This window comes from Python bivittatus, unplaced genomic scaffold (genome assembly GCF_059951505.1).
Source record: "Python bivittatus isolate LINGU-HERP-01145 unplaced genomic scaffold, Pbiv_v1 ctg000400_np1212, whole genome shotgun sequence".
Lineage (NCBI taxonomy): Eukaryota > Metazoa > Chordata > Lepidosauria > Squamata > Pythonidae > Python > Python bivittatus.
Window position 1 is genome coordinate 4,635,989 of NW_028277073.1, and position 11,530 is coordinate 4,647,518.

Sequence of the window (11,530 nt, forward strand, 5' to 3'; positions counted from 1 at the left end):
TTTTTTTTAATAAACTATTATTCACAGGGGGAAAGGGGCAAGAAAGGCTCTAGGGGGCCTAAAGGGGATAAGGGAGACCAAGGAGCACCTGGATTAGATGCACCCTGTCCATTGGTATGTTTCGTTTTATCAAATGTATTGTTTTAAACTAAGCCACCGGGGAAAAAAGAAGGAGTAAAGACAGTAGTAGTATATTGCATTACAAGATTAGATTTTCATTCTTCTGTACTGTTGGGTATGGACAGAAATATAAATTAAGTTTTGGAAGCAACTGGATTCTGAAGAAGTGGAAAACCTTAACCCTTCTTCGCGTGCTTCTTTAAAAATTAAGGCCAATTCATCTGCAAACTTGAACCCTCGTTTGAATACAGTACGTTAGCTATGCCTGGTGAATTGTGTTGCATGGAGGTGTTATGAGACAATATGAAAGTTCTGCATTGCAATCAGATCTGGAATAGGTTCAAGTCATCACTCAATGTTGTAGTTATCAGGTGAATATGCCTAAATCACAAGGGAATCTAAAGCGCCTTCTTTTTTCCCCATCACTTGTGATTAAATGATATAATTGAAAATAATTTGTGGTTGAGAATGAGGCAAGGCACTCAGTTTATGATCCCAGTAGAAAACAAACTGATCACGGTGTGAAGAAAAGGAGAACATTCTTGATATGGAACTATTTTATTAATGGTCTTTCTAATCCCCCACTCCCAAACTTCTAAAGCTCTCTGAAGATTAATTTCAAACATGGGCCACTTTGTAGAAACCTGTACAACTAATTCTTTACCTTCCATACCAGAAGGAAGGCATATCTCTAAGACACCCTCTAACTTTTTACAATTAAGCAATACTTTATGGTTATTCTAGAAAACGAAGAGTGGTTTATCTTTCTTCACCATGATATAGAAATACACTGGGTATATAAGCTGAGTGCATTTAGTATATAATTGTTTACAGAGTTTCTCCACCCAGAAATTGCAGATCATCTACATTGACTAAAGTAATTCTAGCGGTTGATTTCATGAACAGGGACTCCGAGGTTTTAAAGGCGAGAAGGGTGAGCCGGGGTTACCAGGGCTGGACGGGCTGGATGCCCCTTGCCCATTGGTATGGTGTTACCTTCCCTTTCCTGCATGTTCTAGATTGTGTTGGTTCACCTGCTTTTGAAAAACCCTTTCCAGATCTCTGGCGGCTTTCTAGATCATTGATGCTCAGGGTGCTTCCAGGCAGCCAGTGCCCAGGGCAAACAGCCTCATGCAGATAATTTGATTCCCCACACCCCCACAACAGTTTTTAAAACTAAAATAAAAAACGGGGGGAAGGTGATAGGAAAATAAGGTAAGTTTTCAAATGGAAGATGACAGTGCCAGAGTCTCCTCTATGGATGGAATACAGTTACACAGCAAACGGGTGGCCAGAAGCACTCAGAGCATCATGCATGACTGCTTTGAAAATGAGCTTAGTTGCTACCGCCATTTTTCTTGCCTTACACGAGACTGATCCTGGATTTGAAACTCTCACATTTGCTTCTTCATTAACCTTACCCTCATAATATTTCTTGTTTACTTGCCTTAAACATTTGTCTACACCCAAGAACACTTGGCTGATACAGATGGTGGAAAGAGGGCTCTTTGAAAACCCTCCATCCAAAGTCCACAGATGTGGTTATTTTTTTATCATTTGTTCTTGCCCTTATTTATTGGAGGCAGTCTTTTTCTCTTTTTTTCCAGTCAAGGACCTCCTCTCGGAGGTAACAGTGTGGAGCATGGCTGAAATCAATGGTGGGTGAGCATACAGCTTGCCCATCCCAATCAAATTATTTTGTAAAAATCTGTGCTACCTTTTATTCACACAAGTAAGTTCTAGGACAACATTCAAAGATAAAATAATAATAAACAAAATACAGTGAAACATAATAAATGTCACTTGTGTTTTACTTATTTTGCTTTTAAATAATCTCCAGGTGTTCTAGTAGGACTGTTGACTCTTTCTATACCAACTCTTTCTATATCATGTTGGAGAAGTTTGCCCCAACTGGGAACAAGATCCCTGTATTACTTTGAAATATTTATTTGTGGGGTGAGCACAGAGAAATTACCTGGTTTGCTTTCATTTTGGTTTGTTTTCATAAAAGTGAGAAACTCCCTTGAAGTGATAGAAACACGCAAACAACGGAAATTATTATAAAGGAAAATACCAGGTTGTTTTTCCTCTTATTTTGAGACATCGTTTGGTAAAAACATACAATATGTGTAATTTCACTTTTCCTTAATTTCAAAAGGGATAAATTAAACCCCTAATCATTCATGTAAGTTTTTAAAATATACAAATTCACTGAACAGGGGAGAAATGCAACACCACAGGATAACTGTTGAGCAACACATGGAATATGAAATGGATCGGGTTTTCTTCAAATGTTGCTGAGAAAGGCTCTCAACAGCACTATTAACATGCAAACAAAGAATTTCACCAAGGGAACCCAGATTAAAATCTCAAATGCTAGTTATTTAAAAGCATAATAATTCATTCATTTTGCTCATTCTGCATATACCCTAATTTAAACAATTAATGCTTGCTTTTATACAATTTGGAAATTATATACATCTGTGCACATTTGCATCTAGCTCACTGAATAATTTGGCAGTCACAAACCTCAAAAATGTTAAGCACCCCTAACTTCAATAAGAATTAAAACAGTTCCGTCTGAGATTCATAGAACTAGTTCCAAATAATTTGTGGCCACATTTTCTGCAGAATAGTCTTCATTTATTGGTGTTATTTTGTAAAAGACATATATATTCTGTAGGACTAGGAATACAATTTGTATTAAAAAATTAAGAATGTCACAGTTTTGTTGTTTACCATTCTTAAATTAATATACTTTCTAACTCAAGCATGCAAGCCACTTACCATTTGCCTTTCATTCTATAGTTCAGCTAAACTATATTCTATGCAAATTTAGTGATTATGCTTTTTCAGTTTGAGATACCTAATTTTTCCTTTTTACTAATATGTGCTTCCATTCCCAGCCTTTGCAAAGAAATATACTGTTGTGACCATATCCTGCTGTTGATCCCTGAGTTGTAACTCCTATCACACTTTCTCTAACTTTGGGGTTTATGTGCAATGCACTATATAATTCACTCCCACCAATGGATTCATTGTACCAATGGAATTTTTTCCCACTTCTTGTTAATAGAACTTTAGCTATTGAATTTTATAGATGTCAATATCGTTAGGAAATGGCAGCATTTAAGACATTGATTTAGAAAGCACCTGATTATATAAAGGCCAACATTGTTACTTAGGGCTCCTCCATACAAGGGTTCTGCACCAGCTCTGGTCCTCTGTGATCCCATGATGTCAGCAGTGTTTGGGATTCGAGTCAATTTATCTCAGATTCAACTGCAATTTATTTGAAACTGCCACAAAGCAATTTTTTTCTTTCCTTTTCTGGAAACCCTGTAAGTATATGGAGCAGGTAGACAGTCCAGTTCCCCATTAGTGGAAATTCTTGGCACAACACATTCTTCTGGCAGGGTTTTTAAAGGGGAATGGTAGCTTGACGGTTTTGCAGCTGCCGCTCAAAAAAACAGATATTTATTTGAGGTGGGCATATAAACAGATACTGTAAATCCATACAGTATGAAGGATGTGGTGGTGTTGGGGAAAATGCTAGCTATTTATTTTATTTCTGTTTCTGTGGAGAATGGGGAGGAGAGGGCATTTTTGTTACTTCAAGACCTGTGATAGCTGATGACAGGACAATCACTAAATGATGTTCTTTGTTCCTTATTCTTAGCTTTTCAAGGTGAGCAGGAATTAAGACTATCACGAACTAGTTTCAAACTACATTTGAAGGACTGGGGAGAAAAAATTATGGCAGTATGGAAGTGCCTTTAACATTAAACTATTTGGGAACAGGTGTCATCAGATGTTACTTTCTAATACAATTTTCCAGATTATTGTTTAATTATGAGAAAACATACATAGGTACATACATACATAGATAATGTTTCTTCCTGAAATTAGATTGGTCCACAGGATTGGTCAGATCTAATCAGTATATTATACAATGAGTGTGTATACACACACACACACAGAGTATATATACTGCAGATATTCATTCAAGCTTTTGAATAGAAAGACTTTACATATATTCAAAAATATCTGGGGGAAAAAAGAGTGTATGAAAAATTCCACAGAGGGAGTTAAGTTTTTAAAGACCTTATGAACATTCTTGGGTTTCAATTAAATAGCAGGAACATACAGTACCTTGTCTCTGAAGAATATTTAGAAATACTGAACTTGTAACAAAACAGCACATAAAGGGCACCTGTGTTGCTCACCATCATATGTACTACCATTCTGTAGCTGCTGAAGCGTACTTTCCCTCTACATTGTGTTATACTCAGAAGGCTAAGAAGGAGCATTTGAAGGAAAGACTTGGTCTTTCTCAACCAGTAGTAACTCCATCCTTGAAGTGTGATCTTCACAGTCATCACAGGAATCAGTGGCAAGCCTTACTGAGTCTGATGGACCTAGAATTCACATACGCAGTAGATCATACTGAAAGGCTTACAGTCGACCAGATGATGGGGGATTGACCATGTGCATTTTGCAGTATAGAAACAGCAACACTTTGGCAACCCCTGTGTCTGTGGGCAAGAGGTCTAAGCAAGAGGTATTGCATTAGGTTAATTTCCATCAATTATTTTAAATGCTGTACAGCTTCTATGGTTATAAATTTTCCCTATTTTAGTCCCTCTCCTTGTCTACCCTGATTATATAATTCTCTCTTGTAGGGGGAAGATGGGTTGCCAATTCAGGGATGCTGGAATAAGGTAAAAATACCTCAAATTGTGGCATGTTATGACATTGGTGCTATTGCATGTTGTGAATATAGTAACAAAATGTAAAGCATGAAGGATGTGTAGTAACATATTATCTTTCCATGTACTATATATGTTTATGACCGTTAAATTATACAAAAGTACAATTACATATTACATGATGATTAGGGGAAAATGATACAAAGCTTTTTTTTTTAAATGCTTCCTCTTAGCCCTGCAAAGAAAGTTCATGGGGACTTTCCATTCTAAGGATAGTAACAGCTTAGTTTACTTTTGTTAAAAATGCAGAAGAGAAAGGTTGCGTACCTCTAACTCAGCAAAAATGGCCATTTAGTGTTTCTTTTTTTAAATGGACGTGATTCCTCACAGTCAGATTCCAGAGTTTGGATACATAACATCTTTAACGTTTAGAGATTTCCCCATGAATCTACTTACGTATATTGAAATACTATTCAAAAAGTACCAAAAGTTCACAATATCATACGGGTCAATGACTCCTCAATTTTTTATACCTCCAGCAGGATGAGTGATACTAACATAGTTTTATATGTTTTTCTTTTGCAGTGAATATTCTAACCAAGGACTGGCCTGTGTGTCTGTGTGTATGTTTGTGCATAGAATATTTATTTTTATACATTGTTCTTTTTTGAAAGTGCCGACAGATATGCATAAAAAGCTGCATATTTTTGTACATAAAATGCTACAATTCGCCTTTAGCTGTCTGCCAGTTGCTTGTATAATTATATATATATGTTGATAACTATGCTTCTTGCATTGTGGGATTCAGCTGCAATATTTGCATGATATTTCTGCACTCAGAGTAAGTGCTACGGCTTAATAAGCTATTGCATAAAGATGCCAGAAGGAACCATTCTATGTACATACGAAGACAAAAAACATTTGAAAGTGGGTGCAAGAACATCTTAAAATACTATGGATTTTGATTATTAAAATGAAATGAAATGTAGCATTTGTAAATACATTCTATATTGGTATTTCAACGTGCAAAATGAAATAACATAGTAAGAGATAACAGGGGCAATCTATCCTCACTTTTACTGTACACAAAGGGTAGAAGTAATGCACATCATTGTTCAGAATTGAGGACAACAAAGTAGGGACATACATGCCCCCAAAAAGTATCTAGTGTCATTAATGAGTCAAGACAAAGTTGAATTTTTTCCATCAGATTCTGTTCATTGACAGAAGCACAATTTTTGGTGCAAAAATATGGAGATCTAAATGTAGTTGTGATCGATTTAGCAAATAATGGACATTTCTAGCATTTTTACATAGCTTTTCAAGAGATTTGGAAACTGCACAGATTAAGCCTCTGGAGGCTAGGGCCATTAGGAATGAACCTGGTCCTATGCTCCCTCCCTCATAAATTCATTGGATGTGGTTTTCCAATATCCTTGCCCCATTAGGTCCATCTAATGCTCTGTGGAAGGAAATTCTTTAAGAACAACAATGCAGGAAAGAAAAGGCCAACAGACACCTTTTTTTCAGAGCTGGAGATTTTTGTAAAGAATTGGAAGGGAAATGCTGAACAGCCCGTGCAGCATACATTGCTGTTCTCCCTACCTCATAATCTCAGCATCAAGCTAAACAGAACTTGGAAGTTTATAATAATGGGATATGATTACCATTATTTAAAACACATATACAGAAATTTGGGAGGGGGGAAAATTCTTTGTGTGTATGTGTGTTTTTTAATCCCAACAGCTGTAAGTGATCATCATGAAAATAGATCAGCACCATAGAAGAAATAGAAGTAACACTGTACCATTTTCTTGGACTCACATCTCCTTTCTAAAACTGCCATTTCTTGGGCCTACACACATTTTTGTCCCCACAGGGCAGCTAGCAACTTGAGGAAAGGCTATTAGCAAAAATGGCACAAAGTAAAGGATTAATTCCACTGTCCCAGAGCAGTGCTATTACTCTGTTTGAGCTCCACTAACATGATTACAGGAACTACGACTGCCATATGAAGGCAGCTGGGGTCCCTTCAGTGGTCACAGTGAATAGTCTACACCAGTGTTTCTTAAACCTTTTTCTCTCAGGACCCCTTCCCACTTTTAAAAGTTATGGAGGACCCCAAAAGAGCTTTTCTTTGTATGGGTTATACAGTATTTATAGATTTTTATTGTATTAAAAATTAAAATGGATGCATTTGCTGCCATTACCACTTCTCACAATTGTTCGATGGGATTTTAATACTGTATTCTTTTTCAACATAGGCTGGCAAATAAATTAATTTTGCGGACCCCTGAGAGGGTTTTGGGGAACCCCCAGGGGTCCTAGGACCACACTTTGAGAAACACTGGTCTACACTAACTCTCTTAAACTGGAAGTGGTTAGCATTAGCAAATGCTAGAATTTTGTGTTGTTGCTTTTTCCAGCCTTGCGGACAATATACCCCCCACAACTTATTAGCACGCTTCTTCATACTGAAACTTGATAAACCCTCAGTTTAACAGACCTCGTTAAATTGAGGTTTTCTATATTATATTTCTGTACTGCACCCTGCAAATTCTTCACCACAACTGCCGCTAAGAACTACAGTAGCGGCGTAGTGAGTTTTAAATAAGTCATTGTGTATTCTGCATCTTACCCAGAGCAACTCAAATAGATAGGTACCATACATGACCTGGATTCATTTGGGACAAGATGCCAAGTACTTACGGTGCCACTTTCTGATTGGGGCAATGAATGGTAAGACAATTGCAAATATACTGGCTGCAAATGACTGTTATTTTTTTAAGTATGGTACAGATGCAAATAGCAACTAGAAGTAATCACTACCGGGGTCAACTGAATATTACAACTGCACATAGAAAAGGCAAATGTGGACAATGCTATAATGCACAACACTGTAGCACAGATAAGTAATTCTAAGGGAGACTTTTGCATAATTTAAGCAAATATAAGCAGCATATTTATTACTTTCTATGAGACATTTCTATGTAAAATAATTACATCTGTCCCTTAAAGGGTCAAACTCCTTGGCTGATAGCAAAATAATGAGACAAGTAAGAGGGTGCAGATAACTTGTGGAAGGTCTGCAGTGATGACCGAAGAACCTCCTGCTCAAAGATTTGCTGAAGATATTGCATTACCACCAAAGAGCACCGAAATGTTCTTGAGTCATGCACACCGGAGTTTTGTTCCTGAATAGCAGGCCTGGTGAGGCTACAGAAGATGGACTCAGCAGTGGGTTTTGCTCTCTCCTTTCAGAGTCAGCAGAAAGTCGATCAGGAAAGAAATTGGCTTCTATTTTCTACTTTTTCCTTTTCAGTTCAGTCTGTTATCACGATGGAAGCCTTCATGTGGAGATCTCCACACATTGTCTAATATGGTGTGAAAAGCAAAAGGACATAGACAATGGTTCTATGATTGCTGTATTTTTTTGAAAGGACTTTCCGTATTTCTGGATGATAAACTTGAATCTAGATTTTGAACAGCCCAGTGAAAATACAGCCAGTTGAACCGGTTCATCATTTTCCCTGGCTGTCAGATGGTGAACATTCATGTATTCAGATTTGATGATTCCCTCCTGAATCCTTTCACAGATTCTCTTCGAAAGCCTATGAATTGTTTTCTTCCAGAAAGTTCTTTTCAGTATAGCAGAAAATCACTTTCATTTTAGCATAATTTTATTGTTTTAGTAATTTTCAGACTTACATTTTTGTATTAGAAACATATTGCTTTAAGTTTGTCTTGATAATATATTTAACAGATCTTTTTCAACCCAACTGTCCCAGTACTAAAACTTATATTACTACTTTTATTGGATTGTACAGGTCTATGGAAAAAGAATTAGCCAAAAAAAGTGTAACACTTCACCTTTGATTCTATTATTGAAGATTTTTAGTGAATTATTTTTATACAGTTCTGCAGAAATAATACTTGCAATATAGTTGCAGTATGTCATGATTTGTCAATTTATACTAATTCCTTAGTTTATATGCATCAACTTTTCAAAAAAAAAAAATCGGGTATGATAACTTTTGGAATGTCTTCTTCTGTGAAGACATGCTCAAACAATCCGTTTTGTTTCTCTGAAATTTCTATTTTTTTCTGAAATTTTTTGGTTTATTACATTCAGAAATCTCAGCGAAATTTCAGTCCAATTTTTCCTTGCACACAAGACAGCCTCTTGAGCATCTTCTTGCTGGTACATAGTAGCCTTCCAATCTGTTGGAACTGATTCATACATGAGTTCTATAGGCCTACTGAAGCATTGGCAAACCTCTGGATTAATAACTTTGAATATATTTTTTTAAAAAAGAGTAACAATTAACAAAATAGAAATGCTTGTAGGAACTTTTCATCCTAACTTCCTTTCCATGAGTGATAATAATTCACAGACAAAAGCTTTCTTTCTCTTTCTGAGGCAGTTCCCTCCAAATTCTCAAAGGTCTATTTCTGAATATTGGGGGGAATTGTGTAAGATACACTAAGGAGCCAAAAGGGAATGGCATTCTCTTAAGTGAATGGAACCACATGTACAATCCTTTTCTGATTCATCATCAAAGTACATTTTGCATAAGATTCTGAACTATTTAGTGAAGCTATAGAAGAGTTTCATAATATGGGGAATAAATAGTACACTATTTAATTGCTACTAGGTACCACCCCTTCGTCACTTCTTTAGTTTTATCTACAGCAAAATCAGAGATAATCAAATCAGAATGATCCAAGATCTTTATGCTATTTTTTATTCTTATGCAACTATAGCATCAAATCACATCTAATTTCGAAACATACTGACTGCTACGCAGTGCATAGTTGTAATTAAATGTCATCAAAATTAATAGTTTAAGCGTGGATAATCATGCTGCACTGGCCATAATACAGAACTCCTATCAAAAGTGAACTCCACAGTTGCATTTATAGGACATTTATTCAGTGTTGCAGTCAGATCTCCATGGAGATCCAAAACAGCCTTTTTTCAGTTTCAGAGAAGCTGCTGTCTCACACACAGCAAGCAAAACTGATGTTTTATTTACAAAAATATGATTGAAACAAGTTTTAGATTCTTCATTGTATTTGTTATAAACTTTCTTATGTTTATCTGTATGTGTGCGCAGAGAAAAAAAGTGACCAGAACTGCAGGGCGGTGTGCCTTTTTTATTATGTAAGAAATATATATATGAGTTCACTCGTGTTAATTTAGCAATGACCTATCTTATTATTCATTATGTAGTATTACATTTCTTTTTTTTTTTTCAAGTTACACTTTTATTCATTTTACTTTAAGGTTTTCTGGAATGCAAGGAAGTTTTAATTGTTCCTAATCCTGATGTTCCTAAATAATGGTGTTCTTGCCTCCCAAATTACTGTATTATGCTGGTGCTTTTTTTTTTTTCCTGACGGACTGGTGTTCAGTCGACAATTTATTTTCCACAAACAATCCTGGGGACCAAACAACCATAGATTCCCTAATTACAGGGCTACAATGAAGTCCTAGCAATGCAGGCCCAGCCTTCCACAATCTGGTATCCTCCAGTTGACATACTTCAAGGTCTATCATCCTCAGCCAGCATGGCCACAGAGAATTGAATTCTAACACATCTGAAAAGCACCAGGCTGGAGAAAGCTAATAACACTACAAGGATGCATAATAAAAGTAATGTGGTGCAGATATTAATGCTATATAAATAAGGGGATGCATATCCAAGTGTAGACATAATTGATCTGTATCTCTTTCAATTACATATGCATCCGATAGAGGTGATTCCTCTCCCCTCGCCTTTCATTCTGCCAGTGCTAGTCGGGCACCAATGTGCACAACTACACCTAGACTGAAGCCATCATTTATACAGTTATTTTTTTTAAAAAAATGTTTAGGGACCAGGAAAGGTAAAGAAATCGTTTCATTTGATGATAGGTAATTGCTCAAACAGAAGGTGGGCTTGGAATCTATGCTTATCGGAAAGAGTGACTGACTAATACTAATTCAAAACTTTTGAAATGGTAGCTGAAATGAAAAGCTTCCATGGTGCCTTTTTTGCCTAATTCATCAAAACTTTTGATAATATCTGGACTTTTTATACATGTCAGTGAGGGATGCTGAACTCCCAGCATCTTCCACCATGTTGGCCATACTGGCTGGGAGTTCAGCAGCCCTCAAGTCAAATTTCAGCAACATCTGGAGTACCCAGATTGTCTACTGCTGCCCACAGTAAACCATTTGTGCTTCAGAGCAATATATAACACTGAGAAACAGGCAAAGGGGTCTATAACCATCTTGACACATTGATTGTTTGCTTCCTGAAACATCACCCTGCTCTTGGTTGGAAACAGAATGCTGGACTAGATTAACGTTCTTCATACGTCTCATTCACTTGTTCACTGTGTAGTTTTAGAATGGTTTTACGAAACAACTACCGGATTTCAGTGAAGTCTTTTGGGCATTTTCATTGCTTGCATATTGAACTTAGGCTCCAGTATTTCAAATCTAAATAAATAAAGTTTAGCTCAGTCTTATTCCTTATAACATGGAACTGGACAGAAAGTTATTGTTGTTAAATGCAGTAATCTAGGTTTCCTTGTTGCTGTTGATTTCCTGAAAGGTTACCATGTAACTAAAAAATAGACATTAATGGAAATTATAAAGTACAGCCATCAAACCCATAAATGTCTCTTCCACGGTGCAAAATTCTTTATGAGAG

The 11,530-nt window shown here is 36.5% G+C and overlaps 1 protein-coding gene across 18 annotated transcripts in view; it reads left to right on the forward strand.

Annotated features, from left to right (window-relative positions):
• COL13A1 (collagen type XIII alpha 1 chain) overlaps positions 1-9,814 on the forward strand; it is a 104,081-nt gene extending 94,267 nt beyond the window's left edge. For 10 of the 18 annotated variants that reach the window (XM_088144332.1, XM_088144348.1, XM_088144335.1 and 7 more), the window contains 3 exons: positions 28-114; positions 4,803-4,841; positions 7,848-9,814. In XM_088144332.1, coding sequence (XP_088000458.1) covers positions 28-114; positions 4,803-4,841; positions 7,848-7,877 — 156 coding nt within the window. In that variant the 3' untranslated portion in view covers positions 7,878-9,814. Of the gene's footprint in view, positions 1-27; positions 115-1,026; positions 1,105-4,802; positions 4,842-5,414 lie in introns of those variants that run through there. The other 8 variants (XM_088144336.1, XM_088144338.1, XM_088144333.1 and 5 more) reach the window with 8 other exon arrangements.
• Positions 9,815-11,530: the final 1,716 nt, after the last annotated feature.